Raw genomic sequence first — 20,168 nt, forward strand, 5'->3', positions numbered from 1 at the left:
AAACTTTAAACCATGACTTACGATGGAGATAAAAGTGATCACAAACATGAATATATAGAGTCAAGTAAATGACTTGCGTCATATATACATCATATTATATATATATATATATATTACAAATAGTTTTATGCCTCATTGGAAAGCTTGAAATATTCAAAAGTGAGTCTTGAAGAGCCCTCAGTTTTCATATAAATGCAAGAAGTGAAATTAATACAAATCAGACTTCACAAAATCGTTTATGAAGCCTTTATTGAGTAACCGTTTACTTTTAAGCTTTTCATCTTTAATTCTTTTATTTTGAAGAATCTTCAATTCACTCTCTGCTACTTCGAAAGGAATTTGAGCCAACGTCTCCAAATGATCATCCTCTCTATCAATATCTAACTCTCCAGTCATTACAACATTTTCTCCTCTCACCATGAACACGCCTCTATATGCTTCAGCAAATCTTGTAGGTCCTTCAATCACTTTACCTTCTTCGTTTGTCTCACCGTGACCCAAATAAATCCTCTCCACAGTATCTTGTAATACCAAGTTAGCGAATTGATCAAAAGTTCTGAGAATACCAAAAAGATTCCTTCCATCCCTTAACAAAACAAATATTTTTCTGTCAACAGATCCTACGATAGCCGCTGCTGTAGTAAAAGCATATGATTCCAAGTATAAATCTTCAACGTTTGGACCCAGCTGGCCCGACTGTGCACGTTGGTTTTCTTGAGATATTGGGGACATTGATATCGAATCGATCTATTTCTTATGTCAAGCCAAATTCAATAGTTTCTTTTATGCCCTTTTGGTTCAATTTTATTTTACTTTTCACAAACTTCACTCCCCTAGGCTCATTACCTTCAAGTTTTTGGTAACTAAAAGGAAATTGATGATGAAATTGACGAATTTATTTGGGTAGTGAACGACTCTTTTGATTGCAAAAAATACTTCCTTGGAGCTACGGACAACAAAGAAAATGATGAGACTGATACGAAGATTCTAGCAGCTGGTTATATCTGTAAAATTAAGGAAGCTAATGCATCCATTTAGTGCTGAATTTGCATTATGGATATTCTTGTTGAAGTCTTTTTCCAAAGATTTTCATAAAATTAATGAGAGAAACTCTAGCTGCTTCGGAGAATGATGACTTTTGGACAAAAATTTGAAGTACTAATATCTTATATTTCTCTAATTGGTACCTCAAAGCAATTGGAACTTCTCTAAAGAGCTTTTTCTTGTCATATTGTGAACCTAACAACTTTGTCATGGCCATCGACTTGTTTGATATTATGCAGGATATACACATTTATATATGAAAATTTCAACTTTAGAATGTGTCATGCTATCTTTTGGTAGCACTGATTTATTAAATGTCCTTTTACAGCTATAAGACCTACATAGAAGAAGGTGACTTGGTTTTGATTTATCTTGGGAGATCTAGTCTCAAGCCAATTATAGTTAAGACTGGAGATCGTTTGAACACAAGGTATGGTCATTATGATCATATTAATATGATTGGCAAAAAATACGGCGAGCAGATGGCTGGAGATAGTGGATATGGATTTATATATTTGCTACACCCAACTCCTGAGATGTGGACGCTTTCATTGCCTCATAGAACCCAAATCGTTTACTCTAAGGACTCGTCATATATCTTACAAAGACTTAACGTCACGAGTGGAACTCGAGTTCTTGAGGCGGGTACTGGCTCGGCATCTTTCACACATTCTTTCGCAAGGACAGTAGGGCTCGACGGGAAGGTTTTTACCTATGAGTTTCATGAGCCAAGATTCTTAGAAGCCAAGAAAGAGCTCGAAGAGCATGGGCTCACCAAAAATACTATAATTACTCACAGAGACGTATGTAATGACGGATTTCACATAGAGAGCATACCTGAATATTTCCAAAAAGAGGGAAAAATTAATGCAGATGTCGTGTTCCTCGACTTACCATCTCCGTGGACAGCAATAACTCAATTATCATCTGTGATTTCACAAACAACAGCCGTTGGAATTTGCTGCTTCTCGCCGTGTATCGAGCAGGTTGATAAGACAGTGAAATCTTTGCAAGATGAAGGTTGGATCAATATAGAAATGGTAGAAGTTTCAAGTAAGCGGTGGGAAGCTAGAAGGGAGATGGTGAGGGATGTGGGTGACGTTGTAAAGAGACTTAAGGACGTCCAGGCTAGAAAATCTGCTGGCATTGAAAGTAGAAGAGTCGCAAGTCTTCAAGCAGGTGACAAGAGGTCTCAAGATTCTGATGGTGATGATAAGCCAGGACCCACCAAGATTCAGAATCAAGGTAAGGGGTTTAATCCCTTTGGAAAAGGAATGAGAATTAGAGAAGGTGATAGACAATTCAAATGGAAACAAGTTACCAAGATTGAAACAGATATTAAAAGCCATACTTCGTACTTGACCTTCGCCTTGAAGCTACCAGAAAAAAGATTGTACAATAGCTAATTAAATAGATATTTGATTCTTAATAGTCGTGCCCGCGCCAATTATATTGGTTGGCCTACTTCGAAACCTTTCAGATTTCCAAATGAAGATCAGTGTATATACGGAATACAAGGACTAAATCAGTTAGTTTTTGGCTTATTTTAGTTGAAAGTGACTTGATTGATTTGACATAAAGAGAGAAATATAATGAATGGAACACCAATTGGTAAGTAACTGATAATTGGCTCCTGAAATTATTCCGAAGGGAATAGAGGAGTTTGCTTTAAAACAATAATGGCATTCTAACTAACTATATAGTCCTTGATCAAGGTACTGGTTTTGTAAAAATTGGCAGGGCCGGAACTAATTTTCCCGACTATACTTTCCCTTCAATTGTTGGAAGGCCAATATTAAGGGCTGAAGAACGAAATGTGTTACTTCCAAGCGACATTGAAATTAAAGATATAATGTGTGGCAGTGAGGCAAGTGAAGTTAGATCCTTGCTTCAGATAAGCTATCCTATGGAAAATGGTATAATTAAGAATTGGGAAGATATGGAGCATTTGTGGGACTATGCGTTCTACGAAAGAATGAAAGTCAACACCCTGGGTGAGAAAGTATTATTAACAGAACCTCCAATGAACCCATTGAAGAACAGGGAGACTATGTGTGACGTTATGTTTGAAAAGTATCAATTTGGTGGCGTATACGTTGCAATTCAAGCAGTTTTGGCTTTGTATGCTCAGGGTCTCAGTTCAGGAGTTGTGGTCGATTCTGGTGATGGCGTGACTCACATTGTTCCTGTTTATGAGTCTGTCGTCTTAAATCACTTAACAAAGAGATTGGACGTTGCTGGGAGAGACGTTACTAGGAATTTGATCAATCTTTTGTTACGTAGAGGATACGCATTCAACCGGACAGCTGACTTTGAAACAGTTCGGTGCATCAAGGAAAAGCTTTGCTATGTTTCCTATGATTTGGACTTAGACAGCAAGTTGGCTCAGGAGACAACAACATTGGTAGAATCCTACGAGTTGCCAGATGGTAGAATCATTAAAGTCGGTTCTGAAAAATTTGAAGCTCCCGAGTGTTTGTTCCAACCCCTGTTGGTGGATGTAGAACAACCAGGTGTTGGAGAAACATTATTTAATACTATTCAAGCAGCTGATGTCGACGTAAGATCTTCATTATATAAGGCGATAGTTCTTTCTGGAGGCTCCTCTATGTATCCAGGTTTACCGTCTAGATTGGAAAAGGAATTGAAGCAATTATGGTTGACGAAAGTTCTAAAGGGTGATGCTCTGAGATTAAGTAAATTCAAGGTCAGGATAGAAGATCCTCCTAGAAGAAGAAACATGGTTTTTATTGGTGGCGCTGTTTTAGCTAACATCATGGCGGATAAAGAACATATGTGGGTTACTAAGCAAGAGTGGGAAGAACAAGGTCCACGTATTTTAGAAAAATTGGGACCCCGTTAAAGATTTCGTCCTTATAACTTGTATATTATTCTATAAAATTTTTCTCCTTCTATTTTACATGCTTTTCTTGTATCTGATAAAGAAAGGTATCTTAAAAGTCAATTTACAAAGAATTTTGTAGTAAGATATGCTGTAATATGATTGAACAGCTGATTCGCTTAGCCATAGTTCAAACTTTCAATCTGCTTTAAAACAGTATCGACCAAACGATCATAAACATCCGCAGTTATTAGTCTACTACCACTCAGCCTATTGTTATAGCCGAAGTTTACCGCCAGATGTACCAAATCTCTTATAAACGTTTCACTTACGATTTTTGGATTTAAAAAGTCACTGTTTAAGCACTGATCTACTGTCCATCTTTCGTTGGGATTTCTCGAAAGACAATTTTGCATCAATTCCACAGCACTCTGAGGAACTTTGATATTTCCAATACCTTTCACAGGAAACAGAATTTTCACCTGAGGGTTAATTATAGCCATTATCCTCTGATTACCAGAATAACCTCCATATGGAGGCTTACCATAAATCATTTGATATATTATACAGCCACACGACCAGACATCAGAAGGCTTACCAACCTTCCAGGTGTTCTTGGGCAATTCCTGTTGATTCGACGGCAAAGGTAAGCCTGGGAATGTCTGATTAACTTCGATAAGTGCCTCTGGGGCCATGTAGTTGGGTGTTCCTATTTGAGATTCACGATAAATATTCGCAGTGTGATCTGGAACAGCGTTGGCGATCCCAAAATCAATAATCTTTAGAACTCCCCTCACAAAAAGAAAATTAGCTGGCTTCAAATCACTGTGTACAATGCCTGCCTCGTGGACAGCCTCCACGCATCTCAAAATCTCAATTGAATGATATTTGACAAAGTTGAGATCCAAGGGATTGTTCATGTTTAATTTTGTCTGAAACACATGCGCTAGATCGATATCACCACACTCCATGACCAAATATATTGAACCTTCGCCAATTGCATGATCAATTAATTTAACCACTCTATCTGCATCTTTTAGTTTTAGAAGTAAATCAATTTCTCCTTTGAATCCCTTCACACAAGTTTCGTCAAATTGATCAAAAGTAACTTTCTTTATAGCATATAGCCTATTTTTTGAGGTCGCTTTGACTTTGTATACCTTTGATGAGCCACCTCTGCCTAAAAGTTCTAGTTTTTCATAGTTATTACCATTTATTACGATACTTTTTTTCTTTTTGTTATCATCTGAGGAGCTTGATCCTGCCAGTCCCAAAGTCGCCTGCTTTCCTGATTGTGGATGTTGCTGAGGCTCCTGTTGGGGCAACGCCGAAATTTGAGAGAGAGCAGAGCTTCTAGGTAGTTTAGGTTTCCTGAATCCTTCATCTTCATGTGATGTATTCAAAACATTCGACGAAATCGGCACTAAAGGTTGCCTAAATGACTGATGCTTGCTTTGACTAGAATTATCGTGTCCTTCAAAAATCATATTTTCTTTGTCCTCATTCAATAACCGTTTGCTTTTTGAATCACTTCTATAATCATCTCCATCTTGGGACTCGAACTCGCTTCTCTTATCAATTTTGAAATCAGATATGCTCCTGCCATTTATATTAGACTTGAATGTATCCAAATTGATATCATAATCTTTCTCTATATCTTTGTTCTCTGGATCGTCAACCTCCATTTCATCATGTCTGGATTTGGATAGCTTGAATCGTAACTCATTTAAAGATTTTTGTTCCTCGATGCGTCGCCTCAATTCAATCTCTTTTTCTTTGGTTAATAATTCAACTTCAGGAGATACTGAATGTGTTTCTTGTTTAGCACTATCTATGAATACCGACTCAGAGTTTTGGGCACTTGATTCTTTCAAATGTATTGGAGTTCTTAGTTTAGGTGAAAAGTTCATCGGAAATGCAGGCGGTGGGGTACTAAGTGTGTTGCTACTATTTCTCAGGTTTCTTCTTTGAGTTTCTTCTCGACTTTGATTCTCATGTTGCACATCTTGGTCAGATCTCTCTTCAGGTCTCTCGTCTACGCTCTTTGATGCTCTTTTTGGAGGTCCTAAGATCTTTCCGAAACGCATCGTTCCTCGAGTCCTTTTAATAGTATGAATGCTGCCTGTTCTAGAAGCATTTGAATTTGATGACATCGGAGGGTTATCGCCAGGAGTTGTAGCAGGAGTATGATTTGGTGTTTGATTTGAAGACAGTTTAGACAGACTATTATGAGGTGAAGCAGCTTCCATTATGTCTTCTTCCGACCCGGTATGTACATTACTAGATTGATTAAAAGAATATCCTGAGATGTTATGAGACCCAGCAAAGTATGACTGTTGCGCAGAGTGGCCGGATGATTCATTCTGAAATGACGTATGTGAAGCATTGTGAAAAGAATTGTTACCAGTGTATTCTCCTTGATTCGATTCTTTAAAGTGCACTGAAAGCTTACTTTTCAAGAAGCTGCCGCTCTTCTTTCCATCGGGAAAATCAAGCTCATATATGCCCGTGACTTTATTGGAGGTGGGTGTTTGTCTTTTCGATGTCTTCTCATTCAATAATGCGATACTATAAGAGCTTAAAGCCGGAGGAAGAAATGTGTTTTCTTCTTCAATGGACTCTATTATCTGACGTTTGTGGCCCTTAGAGAGGCCCAGGACTTTCCTAGAAGGAGGTGTTATATCATTAAGTGCCATGGTCCCGTATATCCAACTTCTAATTTCATGGGAAGCTATCCACTTAACAAAATATATTAATTAAATCAATCAAAAGATGGCCTCTTCGTTATCTTAATTCTTTAAGGCAATTAGGTCGCCTACTCCTGTGTCTCTGTATCACGAATTCTTGGATGCCCACTTTCTTCTATGATTTGCTTCAACTTCTCTTAAGATGGTTATATAGGAACTAAAGGGTCCGCAGCAAAGGAAATCAAATCCTATAGTTATTTCTCAAGACCTAATATCTCGATAGCCGTGGGTGTAAACTTAACGAAAGAAGTTCGTTTTTGTTGCACTTATACTAACATCGCGTTTGTTTACAAAGGGATCTTCAAAGAGCAGGACGACACAAAACAGGAAAGTGACACAAAATTATAATTATCATTTCTACCTGAACTTTTTACGATCAAGCTCTATTGAATCTATCTATAGACATGAATAAATATATATTTGACCGCTATATAATTTTAATCTTTTTCAAATCTCTTTATCCATTCTTTGTGCTCTAAATGAAATGTCTTATCTAAAACCCACCCGTCATATCCCTGATTCTATCAACCTCAGCCTGTAATGCTTTCAAATCGTCTAAAATATTTGCAGTGCTGTCATTCTCGTTACTATATATAGTAGATTTTGGTGGTAATGGGGGAGGAGGCGGTGATGATGTAGCTGCACGCCTTCTAGATGGAGGTGGTGGCGGAGGTGGAACTTTGTGTTGACTCTTCTCGTGGCCATTAACTTGAGGTAAAGGCGAGTCTGAATGCAGGGATATTGCCGAATTGTTGTCTCTAGGGCCACCCTGAGGCATTGAGGACAATACTGAAGGCATTGGAGAAGAAACGGACCTGGACCTCCTTGCGGCAGGAACAGGCGGCGGTGGTAATGGCCTGTCAACCTGTGATGCAGATGTTGACCTCATTGGAGACCCATTTGTCGTTGTCCTGGTTGAATTTACCAAAGTATTAGCTTGCGTATTTCCTGTCATCTGATCAGTAAATGACTGTAGCGTAATTTGAGGTGTCTCTTGGGATGCTTGAGGTGCAAAAATTTTAGCCATATCATTGGGTCCTGTAACGTTAGGATTCAACGGAGATAAAGGACCATTCGTTTCCCTCATTTGTTGCATTTGATTTGGTCCAGTCATATTTGGCTTTAACCCTTGTGTCTCTGGCGATGGGCTAAATAATTGAGACATTTGGGCAGGCCCTGTCATGTTAGGTCTCAAAAGTTGTGAATGGCCAGGTTGGAAGTCTAAATTAGCCGGAACTCCTCCTATCGAAGCAGTGTCAACTGAATGCAAATTTTTAAAGTGATTTATTTGAGATTCCATATCTTTTAATATTTCCTGTTCGTCTTCATCTTGTTGTTGCAGTTGCTGGGTTGGAGGATTATTTCTCATTCGATTCAATAATTGGTCCATTGGTAAAGAATAGTCAATAGCTTGTGACTGCGGAGAAGGTGAACCAATTGGACTTGCAAATGAATCATCATGTATATCCGTAACGATTTGATCAGAAAATTTAACAGATTTTAACTTTTTCGAACGCCCTTTCTTAGGTTTTTCGTCAGGCCGTTCACCGGTAAGCATAAATTGAGTAAATGAATCTAAATCTAAAGGCTTTTTGGGCTCCGTGTTACTATCTTCGGCCATTTCTAAGTTACCATCACTATCATCCCCGTCGTCCTCATTGTGTCTTTTTTTGGAAAGAATTGACGTAGGAATAGGGACTTGTGTTTTATACTTAATTAGTATTCTTTTTGGATCTTCTCCTTTCATTGCATGACTAATAAGTCTCAAAACTGCAAAGAACTCTCCTATATTTATGGATTGTAAGATCTTCTGGAATATTTTGTTTATCTTCTCCTTCACCGCATGAGAAATCTTGAAATTATTTAAAAAGTTGTAAACATCGTTCATTGTTATGGTTCTGCTATTAGTCCGTGCTAGTATGTCACTATACCATCTCATATAAGTTTTGGATTCCTGTAGTGTCAAGTCTTGTGCAGTTAAAGACAATGGAACACTATCTTCGGAATCGCCATTCGATTCATTACCTTGCTTCGACAAGTCGGAGCTTCTCGAGTTCCTATTAAGTAGTTGGTCTGCCGATGTATTTCTAAATGGGATATTCTCGCTGCTTCGATTCCTCAAGCTTGCGCTTGATTTATATCCAAAAGACACGGGTGGTGCAGGTGAATTTGTTCCGCTGCTATTGCCGGATGAAGGCACATTCAACCAATCAAACCCTGGTGCATTCATCTCGTTGTAGCTAGCGTTTCAAGTTTTATTTGTGATAAACTAATTGAATCCTCCCTAGAATCACTTTTAAAAGTTGAATATAATATAGAAGTGAATTGCGCATATATATATTTTTTTGATATTCAACCCTTTCTCGGGAAATCAGAAAAGAGGTTATGTTATGTTCAATTTGAAAAGAAAGAACTCAGAGAAGCCTGATAATTCGAAGAAATCTAAGAAGAATGCCTTTGACTATGGTTCAAGCTCAGAGGAGGAGTGCAACCGTGAGTCAAAGTTCTTAAAGTCTATCAAAGATAGATCTCATAAGGTTTCAACGGAAGTAGCAAATCACGACCCTACAGAACAATTGCAAAAAGCAATAGATAAAATTGATTACGTCTCTGAGCCAAAGTATGAGGATAAGGAGACGGAACTGAAATACTTGAAGACCTTTGTAAATTCAACTCAAAGGAGGAGAAATGAAAGACTAGCTGCGCAGTATATGAGCCAAGAAAGCAAAGCCAAGCAAGATGTAGAAGTTTTTGAAAGTGACACATATAAAAAGGAAAAGAAAAAAGTACTTTCTTTGCAACAGAAAGAGGACGAAGAGGAGCCTAACGATAATAGTTCTTTTTTTAGCCACCTTATTAGCACAAGACTAGGAGAAACCGTTACTTCATCAGACAATCAAGTCGAGACTATACCAACACCTAAGTCAATTGAGTTGACGGATGTCCGAAAAACTGCAAAAGCAATAAGAAGACATGATTATGAGTATCAAGCTCATCCTACGGAAGAGGAAGAGACAGAAGTTGATATCATGGCGGAGAGACTCAAAAATTTTTTAAAATGTACAGTTAGTGTGGATGATTTAAAAGGCTACAGAGAACGATATTGGAGTAGAATGATATAACTTGAAAATTTAGAGAAGCATAGCGTAACTAACAAAATGCGGTAATACTTCGACACTACATAACGATTGAATAAAATTTAAATATTTGATAGGTTCAGGTAAACTAGCTCATTGCCTCTTGCAAAGCAACGGTATCAGCTATATGCTTTGAAGTAGGTTGGGAACCAGCCCAGTTAGTATTTTCTTGTAATTCGCCAGTAGTATCAGGTTGAATCCTAGTTTGTTCGTTTCCAATGTTTGAAGATGCTAAACGTTCAACTTCTTGGGCAGACGGCATGAAGATAACTCTTGTTCCTGGAGACTTAGCCATATTTTGGATAGCATCAAGATATCTTATTTGCATAGCTGGTTTAGAGGCTAAGATATCCGCAGCTTTTCTCATCAATTTAGCACTCTCAACTTCGGCTTTAGCATTTATGATCTTACCTTCACCGATTCTCTTTGCCTCAGCAGCCATGGATAATGAGCTCTGGACCTTGTCAGGTAATGTCAAATCCTTGATCAATATAGATTCAATGTTGACACCCCAGTCAAAGGCCGTCTTTGCAATTACGTGTTCAATAGATTCGGCAATCTCTTCTCTCTTCTCGACCACATCCTGCAAAACACGACAGCCAATTACATCTCTAAGAGTGGTTTGTGTTCTTTCCATAATAGCTGAGTGGATGTTATCGATTGAATAGATTGCCTTCTGAGGATCAATAATATTATAGTAAACGACTGAAGTGATGATTACACTAACGTTATCTCTGGTGAAACACTTTTGTGCTGGGATCTCTCTAATATTGATCTTCACGCTGACTCTGGTTAATGTCTCTGACCATGTATTCACGTAAGATAACCCAGGTTCTACTGTTCTTGATAATGCACCGAATGTTTGGATCAATCCAACTTCACCTTGATCAACTTTCTTATATGGATTCAGACAAAGGAAACAAAAGATACCACAACTACCAAATGTTGTACCTAAACTGCTAATAAACTTCTGATATGAATTTGGAGGTGGCGTATCATATGACCTAGCAAAGTTCTTCAACACCATCTCTGGCTTCACTGCAGGTTGACTCTTCACCACGTCATCGTCAGTGAAAGTCTTTTTTGCAGAAACTGGGTCTTTCCATTCTTCTGAATGTGTCGAGCTCATTATGCAATCTTTAATTCTCTCTTAACAAATGATATATAATGCTTCTGTTAAACCGAAATATCCTTTAGATTAATATCTCAGATTGTATTTAACAGATCTTTTACAATTGACTTGTTTTTGTAATTTAAAAGTCTAAAGCGGTGGGGAATTTAGCCGCATATAAATACAAACGTTAACAAGTAGTTTGCTTGGCTGCGGCTCAGGTAAGGCTGCGACTTTAGCGTCCTTCGTCAAGTGTGTATACTGTCCGATAGTGTCGGCTGGTTAATGACCGCGTACATGACTCCGTACTATTATACGAGAAACATTTTATGCAAGCCTCCACTGATAGATGATCATTGCAGAATGAAAACGGCAGAACAAGAGAGAGAGATATGCTACAGATGTGTAAGGGGGGATGGAGGTTTTTACTGACCGCAGCAGGAGGGACTTTTACTTTCAAAATCATCATGAATTAAAGCATGAGATCTGAATTCATGTGGGCTTTTCGGATTTAAATCGTATATACAGTGCATACTAAAGCGGCTTTACGTAATTGATTCTTTTTAAAACTAGCGGCTAAAGCTACTGGTTCAACTCCATATCGGCCCATGTCGGCAAAACAAAAGCTGCTTCGTGAATTCTCTTATTGTAATACTTCAAGTTCTTTTTTACGAAGTCATCCGACCAGTCAAACCTAACAGGTTTCGTGACGTCAACATTAGGGTCCTTACTGCACACCATGAAACCAATTGAACCAGATGGATAAGTTGGAATCATAGTGTAGCCATATTCGGCAACAGCAAATATGTCCTTACAGTCTTTTTTCAACTGGGTGATGATAGGCATATGTAACCAGATATTCTCAGCCTGGGTCGTGATGACACCCTTGTCAGTTAATGCCAGATGCAAAAGCTCAAAGTAAGGTTTCTGGAAAAGCGACTCAGCAGGACCCTCAGGATCTGAGGAGTCTGTGATTATCACATCAAATTGATTCTTGTACTGAGCTAAGAACTTGAAGCCATCCCCAATATGGATCTTGACCCTTGGATCATCGTAGGATTTGGCCATATCTGGTAAATACTTCTTGGCCACCTTGATCACGGTTTCATCTATATCACACAACCATGCCTCTTCAATGGAATCATGCTTTAAAATCTCTCTTAAGACTCCGCCATCACCACCACCTACAACGAGAGCCTTCTTCGGGTTCGGATGACTGTTTAAAGCCAAATGGGCAATCATCTCCTGGTAAGCAAACTCATCTCTTTCAGTGGCCTGAATACAATCATCCAACACGAGTACATTTCCATAAGTTGTTGACTTGAAAACCAAAACATCTTGGTACTTAGACTTCTCGACATGCAATACCTTCTCAACTTCAAGAGACATTGCCTGGCCTGGCCACATAGTCTTGGAGATTTCAGCAAACCATCCATCTTTGATGGAAGGGTGTGTAAGTTCTTGAGAGCTCATTATTCACAATAGAAAGGAGTAGAGAGTATTATTCTTCGTTATCTAAAGTATAGAAAATCTGAAAAAATTAAAGAAAAAAAATTACTCACAAATTTCGCATCCGCAATTGGATCAGAGTCAATTCTAGAGAACTTTCCAAGAAAAAGAAGAATCCTATGATACTCAACTATTCATAGTTGATACTAGTTCCCTTCGAGTTTCTGTGCACATGATACAAGAAAGTATTTGTGCTCTGACCTAAAGTATTTTCTATTTTCAACATTATTATTAATTTTGTTTATAGTAAATGGCTCAAGAGCTTTGGTTCGCTCTTTAGCTCTTTTAAAAATTGCTAGCAACGAATTGCTTCTAACTTTTTGGCAATGCCTCTCTTACATTAGTATCTTCGTCAAAACTAAAGGAAACGGCTGTGAATTGGTGAGTATGGAATTTCAATAGAATAAAATTTCACAAAGTGGCAACTTGTCCGAGCGGTTAAGGAGAAAGACTTGAAATCTTTTGGGCTATGCCCGCGCAGGTTCGAGTCCTGCAGTTGTCGTTATTTTACTTTTTTATATATTGAATGAAAATACTTAAAACAATAACTGAACGTTTACTGTTCTGTCGATTTATGTGTAAAGTACTCCCAACGCTTTATCTTGTTCATGGTACATTATTGATAGCTAAGATTCCATCTCGTTTGTTTTTAAGATGGTAGACTTCATCAAGTACCAAGGGTTTGATCATGTATTCCAGTACTCAGGTCCCTGGTTGTGGTGGTTAGTAGGGTTTTACTTATGCTTGCCAATTCTTGCTTACATTATTTTGCCATATTTAGGTAGTAAAGGAACATTTTCTGGTAAGAAGAGAACAATATCAATCTTTGTTATGGGAGATCTTGGGCACTCTCCTAGAATGTGCTACCACGCTAAGTCGTTCTCAAAACTTAATTATTATGTCAACTTGTGTGGGTATTTACAATCTGAGCCACCTGCTGAAATTGTCGATGATATAAACATAGAGATTCATCTGATTCCGTTGACTGAAAACAGAGCAGGTTTGCCGTTTGCTTTGTTTGCAGTCAAGAAAATCATACTACAAATATTCCAGTTGTTTAGTATGCTATTTGAGTTTCGTGGTTCTGAGTATATACTCATACAAAATCCACCCTCAATTCCAATACTTGTTGTTGCAATCATATTCATAAAATTATTTAGCAGAAACACTCAATTAGTTGTTGACTGGCATAATTTGAACTACACAATTTTAAATTTGAGGTACAATAACTTAAAGCATCCTGCTGTAAGAGCCCTTCGATTATACGAAAAGTTTTTCAGTAGATTTGTCAGTTTCAATCTTACAGTTACTAAGTGCTTGAAATCCTTTCTTGTAAATGAGTTTTCGATAGATAATAAGAAAATATTGACTGTGTATGATAGACCAGCGAATCAATTCAAACCTTTGGACTCGTCTGGTACGACGAAAAATGAAATTATGAATAAAAGTCAATTCTTCGATGGAGCCAAAGATTTGTCTGAGTACAAGATATTGGTTAGCTCTACGTCATTTACTGCAGATGAAGATTTCTCTATCCTTCTAGATGCATTGAAGATTTGGGACAAATCAAGTACGAAATTACCAAAATTGCTTCTAATCGTCACTGGAAAGGGACCCATGAAGGGCGAATTTTTAGACAAAGTTAGGCAATTGAATTTTTCTGAAAGTATTGTTATCAAGACGGCATGGTTATCCTCTGAAGATTATCCTAATGTACTTTCAATTGCTGATGTGGGTATATCCTTACACTCTTCATCAAGTGGCTTGGACCTTCCTATGAAGATTGTTGATTTCTTTGGTTGTGGTGTACCTGTAATTTCACTTAAATTTCCAGCTATTGGTGAATTGGTTAAGCAAGGAATAAACGGATTGATTGTTGAGGATGTTAATGAAACAGGTAGAAGTCAAGCTGAGAGCATGGAGAGACTTTTGGAAAATGTGCTCACTGACCCTAAATTATTAAGAGATTTAAAAGTTGGTGCCCTCGAAGAAAGCTATATTAGATGGGACGAACATTGGAATGCAAAGATGGGACCTAAATTTAGATACCAAATTTGACTTATAACAAAACCACTTATAGATACCTTTCATTTATATACGTAGTTAGTTTCTGTAAATAAATATCATCATTTTCATCTTTAATATTTTTCTTACGAGTATTATTTGCTGTCCAGAATTGAAAGCCGTCAATTTCATATTCATCTAGTAATTCATGCTCCGGTATAAGATCCCATTCTTCCTTTATACCTATCACTTCTTTAGTTATAAATGCCCAGCATTTCGCCGTTTCCGTAAAGTTATATCCTCCACCCCCTAAGATCATAACAGGCGCCGGGGAAAATTCATCAATAACTAACTGAATAACTTTACTGTAGCCTCTGATAGTCATATTCCACTGTCTATGGTCATCTGTCCCTAAGCCGTCGCACCCAGCTTGTATCACAATAACTCCAGGAGAAAAACTTTTGATTAAAGGAAGAATTGTCTCCTTAGTAATATATAATAAGCTAGAGTCACTTAGTCCTCTCCTTGTAGGTATGTTAATAGCTGTAGGCAGAAAAAACTCATGGGATCCTGTGCCAGGGTAAAACCCAAGGTCGAATCTATGAATAGAGCATGTCATAACGTTTCTGGAAAACTTATAACCATTTTCAACACCATCTCCATGATGCAAATCAAAATCAAGATAAAATACCTTTCCAAATTCTCGGCGTAGGTGACTTATTGCAAGAATTACATCATTCACGTAGCAGAATCCTGCTGCCTTACTTTTCATGCAGTGATGTCTACCGCCATACCAATTGATGACGACGTTTTGGACGTCAATTGATCTTTCTTTAACTAATTTCTCTGCAGAAAGAATACTCGATGCTGCAGTAAACCTCACATAGTCAGCCATAAAAGGAAATACTGGGCAATCAAACAGCAAGCCGTACTTATCACATTCCTCTTGATCGTCAACATCCTCATCATCGGAATAAACCTGTTCTTCATTGCGTAAATCGCCAATTTCTTGAATCTCTTCACCACAATCACTATCTTCTCTGTGGTCACCTTCCACGTTCAAATTGTGCTCAATATTCGACTGCTGTAAAACAGCCTTAGTCCTGAAAACCTGTTGAAGATCTTGGGCTCTTAAAATATGCCTCAATAGCCCATAATGTGGGCTTGACGAATCAATATCCGATCTTTTGCGAAGTAAGCATTTTAAGAAGCGTTTGTCGTGGTATGCTTCAAGATCTGACGTCTTAGCCTTATATATTGGTATCACATTCTCACATTTGCAATCAAGACGATACGCTTGAATTAAAGAAGAAACAAGTGATTGCCGACCTTCATTAGATGGTAGCAAGTCACATACCTTAGAGGCAACATCTGATGAGGTGATCCATACTTTTCTTCGATGTTTCTGTGTTATTGAACTCTCTGACATTAATGTCTAAATAGAAATATCTACATGTAAACTATCGAAGAATCGCGTTTATTTACAGAGTAGCATTAATATTATTGATTTTACAATAAAAGTCAATGACGGGAAGAATAGTTTTATTCATTTGATCCTCCCAGTCCTCAATCCCATTTTGTATCAATTTGTGATCATCAGCCCCATATATTCCACTCTTTAAAAGGCTCTTTTCACATTCGATATTAGTTCTGAGCCACTCAAGTAAAATTAAGCATCTGTTAAGGCTTCCAACATTCAAAAGGTCTCTAAAATATTGTGCAAGTATCGACACATCATCTGGATGTGGTCCATTTTGACGAAGAGAGGACGAAACCCACCCTTCTAATTGCGATTTTATTTGGGGAAACGAAGACTCACGATTTAAAAACAAAGGAGTCGCAAACGATCGTCTTTGATTTGAGATCCAATCCGACGAAATTTCTTGGACTTTTGATCTCTGCTTCTTATATTTGTTTTCAATTTTTTCTTTCAATGGAACTAGGTCAAACTTTTTTATTTTCTTCTTATATTCGATGTCTTTCAAAACGTCATTCCTAACAGAGGACGGCAACTCGTTCAACACGCTCGAGTCATAAGAACTAGAGTTAATCTCAAATTCTGGTGACTTATTTTTTGTCGGCAGATTGTTCCTCACCACTTTTTGACGCTTCTTAGAGAGTTTCGTAGGGGATTCAATCGTTCTTATATATTTCACTTGGTTTCCAGACTGCGATGGAAGTAGTTGTTGAAGATACACTTTGGTGCCTCGGTCAAGTTTTGATGGCAGCTTGCCCATTATTTGTCTTTTGACGGGAGATGGGAATTCGGAAGACGTATGAAAGCGTCTTCTAAGCTCTGAGAGCAATTCTTTCTTTATATCTTGAGGCAACTCTTTGAACACATCCCAATCTATATCTTCATCAGGCAAAGAATTTAAAACATTATCTTTAGACTTCCTTTTCTTGCTGTCTTCGCCAGTATCCATCGCAGGTTTGCCAGTTTCGAATGGCAACCTTCTCTGTCTATTTTTTTTGAGGACCTCTATGTCCTCCAATTTAGTCATAGTCACGCCAATTCCTCTTAACTCATGTATAGGAACGTTGATAATTCTGAAGAGCGATTTTAACTCTGAGCCTACGACACCCCAGTCATTTGTGGGAACTCCTAAACTAGACGATTTACTGAAAGAATCACATATACCCATTCCAAGATACTTTGGAGGGTCTAATGGAGCATCCGGGGATCTTCTGGCAAGCTTCAAAGATAGATTCGAGCCACAAAGTCTAAGCTTGACCAACCTGGAATGCAATTCTTCTGAAATCTGCATTAAAAAGAAATCAGCTTGTTCAATTTTATCAAATCTTATTCCATAATTAACCTCTACCGAAAGAGACTTTCGTCCCAATGCCGCTTCACTATTACTTATATCAATACTTATGGTAGCCTCACTAATTCCCCTTGCATATTGATGTAATTTTTTTCCAGTCTTTTCACCAAAAATGGCACTTAACTTGAGCTCGGAGAAAAAAAGTAAGTCCTCTATAACAGGGTTTTCCTTTGGAGTCTTTCCCTCCATCTTCAACTCTGTAATTAATCTATGTTTCACATTTTCACCAATTCCTGGCAAGTCAGTTAACGGAATCTCTCGCAAAAATTCTTCAACATTATCCTTTAAGTGGAAATATCCGTCAGGTTTGGCTTTTCGTAGCGCCAAACGAGCTAGGAGGACATTATGCGATGCACCAATACTAACTGGACATTGAGTTAGAGAAAAAACGTCTCTCCTTATTTCTTGACACAACTTTTCTACGGACGCCTGGAAGTCAGGGCCATCACAATACGAACTAGCATCAACCAAGACTTCATCTATCAGAACTGGAAATATGGAATCAAAAATATGACGATTGACTAAGTAATCGTAAAATTTAGTTGATCTATTTTCATAAGAATCAAAGTCATAATTTAAAGTGATAAGATTGGGGCATTTTCGTCTCGCGCTTCTCATCCACATTCCATTTTTAACACCGAAGCTTCTTGCTACGTAATTGCAGCTGGCCACATCTGAAGTTATTGTTCCGTGGCTGACGGCCACTGGTTGGGTTTTAACATCGATGTTTGGATAGTTGAGACAGGAAGCAGTGGCAAAAAAGCAATCAAAATCGATATGTAAAATCAATCTTTCATTTATTTTAGCCTTATTTTGGGATGTGTGCTGTTCTTCCTTAATAATTCGCCTCAAAAATTGCAACCTCAAGTCTGCTTTCCAAGTGCTTAAGTGGTGAAGTCTCGATTTAGCAAAAAAGTGTTTCAAAAATTCAGGATGCCTAGCATCTATGGCATTTGTATTACCTGAATTGAGTTTAATATCGTCTAATGACTCAGTTTTGAGTGGCTCTGATTGAACCAGTTCCTCTAACAGGCCCTCGCCCTCGACACGGTCACGTTCACTCATTTGCTGACTTCCTTCATTTTCCTCATAGCTATCGCTAGCCTTGGCCGCCCCAAACTCCAATCGAGTTTGGCCGTATTCAATATCCTCTATCAATCTATAATCGAACCAATTAAGTAATTTGTGCTTATCAACAGAATCGACGATCCATTTTGCTTTTACAACGCGACAGTTTTTGAATTCAATTCTTTTCCTTGGTGTAAGCCTATCACAGATTATGTGGGTAGCAGCTGATTTCTTTCCTAGATAGCTCAAAAACTTTCCACCATGTAAAATCACCAATCGATGAATTTCATTAATTGACGGCACAGTGTATCCGTTCACATGAATAATACAACCTTGAAAAACAGGTACTAACTGATCTTTACCTTCTCTTCTTCTTCTCTTATTCTCCCACTTAATATACTCAATATCCGATTTTTGCTGCTTTATGAGTTTGTTTCGAAAATATAATCCGAAATCACCAAATTCATGGACTGGTCCTACCTCTGGATCCTCTTCGTCCAGCTTAACTTCATCATATTCTTTATCTCGAAAAGAATTCGATATCCTGTTATCGTCAGCAGCATCTCCGAAATTTTCTTGAAGCTGTTCAACTTCGTCATCATCAGTTACGTTTGCCGGATCATTATCCTTTGCAACCAATTTTAATAGTTCGTCATCCAACCCATCGTTAAACGGGTCTGTACTCGTTGAAGTGAAACTATTAACAACATCAACTTCTCTTGATAGGGTCGACTGTGCTTGAAATGAATCTTCTCTAACCACATCGCTTCTTTGACTCAAATTCTTGAAATGTGATATAAATTGACTATCATCAAGAGACCTCAAATATAATTGATAATTTTGGCTATCATCCCCCATTTACTGTGAATATATCCATGTCTTTACTGTATCGTCACCAAAGTTATGTTTGGGTATTTATAATTTCGTGGGATCTTGGTTGACTACTGATTTTTATGTTTAGATTTGTAGATCACTTCTAATGAATTCTGCCAAACAAAGCTAAAGTGTCACTAAAACGATTTAATATTCTCTCGCTATTTTTATCTCTGACAGCGTCTATTTAGCAAACTAATAGTGTGATCATAAAGAAAACCACAAAAATGGTATGTCTATACGTAGCGACAGTTCTAAAGAAGCTATAGCACTCTCTTTGTGGGAGTGACAGTATAATAATGTTCAAAAGAGTTTAAAATTCTGATGTTGTCGAAAACAACGCGGTACCATAAACTCTTTAGAGCTTCGAGGCAACAAAATACTAACACTCATAGGCTGAGAAGTTATCAGAGCAACAGATTGCTGAGTTTAAAGAAGCTTTTTCATTGTTTGACAAGGACAGTGATGGAAAAATTACTTCCAAAGAATTGGGTACAGTTATGAGATCATTGGGCCAAAACCCATCTGAGAGTGAATTAACTGACATGATTAATGAAGTTGATGTTAACAGTGATGGATCTGTTGATTTCCCAGAATTTCTTACCATGATGGCTAGAAAAATGAAGGACACTGATTCAGAAGCCGAAATTGCAGAAGCGTTTAAAGTATTCGACAGAAATGGCGACGGCAAAATCAGCGCTGCTGAGTTGAGACATGTCTTGACTTCTATTGGTGAAAAGTTGTCAGATGCCGATGTAGATCAAATGATCAAGGAGGCTGACACTAATAATGATGGTGAAATTGATATCCAGGAGTTCACTCAATTGTTGGCGGCACGTTAATTTAGTGTTTATTTACGGATGATGTGATGTTAATCCTCATTTGATACCGTGTTATTATGTGTTTCGTTGTTTTTTTTTACTTTTTATAAATTACATAGTAAGTATATGTTCTGACAGTCCTATTGTGTCTGTTAGGGTCTTGAATTTATAGTGTCTAATTATC

General features: G+C 37.9%; 14 protein-coding genes across 14 annotated transcripts in view; 6 read left to right on the forward strand and 8 right to left on the reverse strand.

Moving 5' to 3' along the window:
- Positions 1–32, forward strand: part of PRCAT00003938001 (uncharacterized protein) — a gene marked incomplete at both ends in the record, with an annotated part of 1,371 nt that extends 1,339 nt beyond the window's left edge. Inside the window, one exon of the mRNA XM_062953901.1 lies at positions 1–32. This exon is cut by the window's left edge and continues 1,339 nt beyond it. Within this exon, the coding sequence (XP_062810657.1) occupies positions 1–32 (32 nt within the window).
- Positions 33–207: 175 nt separating this feature from the next.
- On the reverse strand, positions 208–732 carry PRCAT00003939001 (uncharacterized protein; the record flags this gene model as incomplete). Its single annotated transcript, XM_062953902.1, has 1 exon — positions 208–732. One exon carries the CDS (start codon positions 730–732, stop codon positions 208–210), a length of 525 nt encoding a protein of 174 aa, XP_062810658.1.
- Positions 733–1,051: 319 nt separating this feature from the next.
- On the reverse strand, positions 1,052–1,294 carry PRCAT00003940001 (uncharacterized protein; the record flags this gene model as incomplete). The annotated part of the gene is made up of 1 exon (XM_062953903.1): positions 1,052–1,294. One exon carries the CDS (start codon positions 1,292–1,294, stop codon positions 1,052–1,054), a length of 243 nt encoding a protein of 80 aa, XP_062810659.1.
- Positions 1,295–1,358: 64 nt separating this feature from the next.
- Positions 1,359–2,450, forward strand: PRCAT00003941001 (tRNA 1-methyladenosine methyltransferase subunit; the record flags this gene model as incomplete). The annotated part of the gene is made up of 1 exon (XM_062953904.1): positions 1,359–2,450. One exon carries the CDS (start codon positions 1,359–1,361, stop codon positions 2,448–2,450), a length of 1,092 nt encoding a protein of 363 aa, XP_062810660.1.
- A 186-nt stretch (positions 2,451–2,636) lies between these two features.
- On the forward strand, positions 2,637–3,907 carry ARP2 (actin-related protein 2; the record flags this gene model as incomplete). Its single annotated transcript, XM_062953905.1, has 2 exons — positions 2,637–2,655; positions 2,748–3,907. 2 exons carry the CDS (start codon positions 2,637–2,639, stop codon positions 3,905–3,907), a joined length of 1,179 nt encoding a protein of 392 aa, XP_062810661.1.
- Positions 3,908–4,065: 158 nt separating this feature from the next.
- MPS1 (serine/threonine/tyrosine protein kinase) lies at positions 4,066–6,582 on the reverse strand (the record flags this gene model as incomplete). Its single annotated transcript, XM_062953906.1, has 1 exon — positions 4,066–6,582. One exon carries the CDS (start codon positions 6,580–6,582, stop codon positions 4,066–4,068), a length of 2,517 nt encoding a protein of 838 aa, XP_062810662.1.
- A 544-nt stretch (positions 6,583–7,126) lies between these two features.
- On the reverse strand, positions 7,127–8,863 carry PRCAT00003945001 (uncharacterized protein; the record flags this gene model as incomplete). Its single annotated transcript, XM_062953907.1, has 1 exon — positions 7,127–8,863. The coding sequence occupies one exon, from the start codon at positions 8,861–8,863 to the stop codon at positions 7,127–7,129; it is 1,737 nt and encodes a 578-aa protein (XP_062810663.1).
- A 160-nt stretch (positions 8,864–9,023) lies between these two features.
- Positions 9,024–9,755, forward strand: PRCAT00003946001 (uncharacterized protein; the record flags this gene model as incomplete). The annotated part of the gene is made up of 1 exon (XM_062953908.1): positions 9,024–9,755. One exon carries the CDS (start codon positions 9,024–9,026, stop codon positions 9,753–9,755), a length of 732 nt encoding a protein of 243 aa, XP_062810664.1.
- A 103-nt stretch (positions 9,756–9,858) lies between these two features.
- PRCAT00003947001 (uncharacterized protein) lies at positions 9,859–10,899 on the reverse strand (the record flags this gene model as incomplete). The annotated part of the gene is made up of 1 exon (XM_062953909.1): positions 9,859–10,899. One exon carries the CDS (start codon positions 10,897–10,899, stop codon positions 9,859–9,861), a length of 1,041 nt encoding a protein of 346 aa, XP_062810665.1.
- Positions 10,900–11,463: 564 nt separating this feature from the next.
- SPE3 (spermidine synthase) lies at positions 11,464–12,354 on the reverse strand (the record flags this gene model as incomplete). The annotated part of the gene is made up of 1 exon (XM_062953911.1): positions 11,464–12,354. One exon carries the CDS (start codon positions 12,352–12,354, stop codon positions 11,464–11,466), a length of 891 nt encoding a protein of 296 aa, XP_062810666.1.
- A 690-nt stretch (positions 12,355–13,044) lies between these two features.
- Positions 13,045–14,448, forward strand: ALG1 (chitobiosyldiphosphodolichol beta-1,4 mannosyltransferase; the record flags this gene model as incomplete). Its single annotated transcript, XM_062953912.1, has 1 exon — positions 13,045–14,448. The coding sequence occupies one exon, from the start codon at positions 13,045–13,047 to the stop codon at positions 14,446–14,448; it is 1,404 nt and encodes a 467-aa protein (XP_062810667.1).
- Positions 14,449–14,464: 16 nt separating this feature from the next.
- HOS1 (histone deacetylase) lies at positions 14,465–15,823 on the reverse strand (the record flags this gene model as incomplete). The annotated part of the gene is made up of 1 exon (XM_062953913.1): positions 14,465–15,823. The coding sequence occupies one exon, from the start codon at positions 15,821–15,823 to the stop codon at positions 14,465–14,467; it is 1,359 nt and encodes a 452-aa protein (XP_062810668.1).
- Positions 15,824–15,875: 52 nt separating this feature from the next.
- PRCAT00003951001 (deoxycytidyl transferase) lies at positions 15,876–19,148 on the reverse strand (the record flags this gene model as incomplete). The annotated part of the gene is made up of 1 exon (XM_062953914.1): positions 15,876–19,148. The coding sequence occupies one exon, from the start codon at positions 19,146–19,148 to the stop codon at positions 15,876–15,878; it is 3,273 nt and encodes a 1,090-aa protein (XP_062810669.1).
- A 515-nt stretch (positions 19,149–19,663) lies between these two features.
- CMD1 (calmodulin) lies at positions 19,664–20,005 on the forward strand (the record flags this gene model as incomplete). The annotated part of the gene is made up of 1 exon (XM_062953915.1): positions 19,664–20,005. The coding sequence occupies one exon, from the start codon at positions 19,664–19,666 to the stop codon at positions 20,003–20,005; it is 342 nt and encodes a 113-aa protein (XP_062810670.1).
- Between the last annotated feature and the right edge of the window lie 163 nt (positions 20,006–20,168).

Source organism: Priceomyces carsonii (assembly GCF_900007245.1).
Source record: "Priceomyces carsonii strain CBS4050 genome assembly, scaffold: Debaryomyces_carsonii_scaffold_4, whole genome shotgun sequence".
Lineage (NCBI taxonomy): Eukaryota > Fungi > Ascomycota > Pichiomycetes > Serinales > Debaryomycetaceae > Priceomyces > Priceomyces carsonii.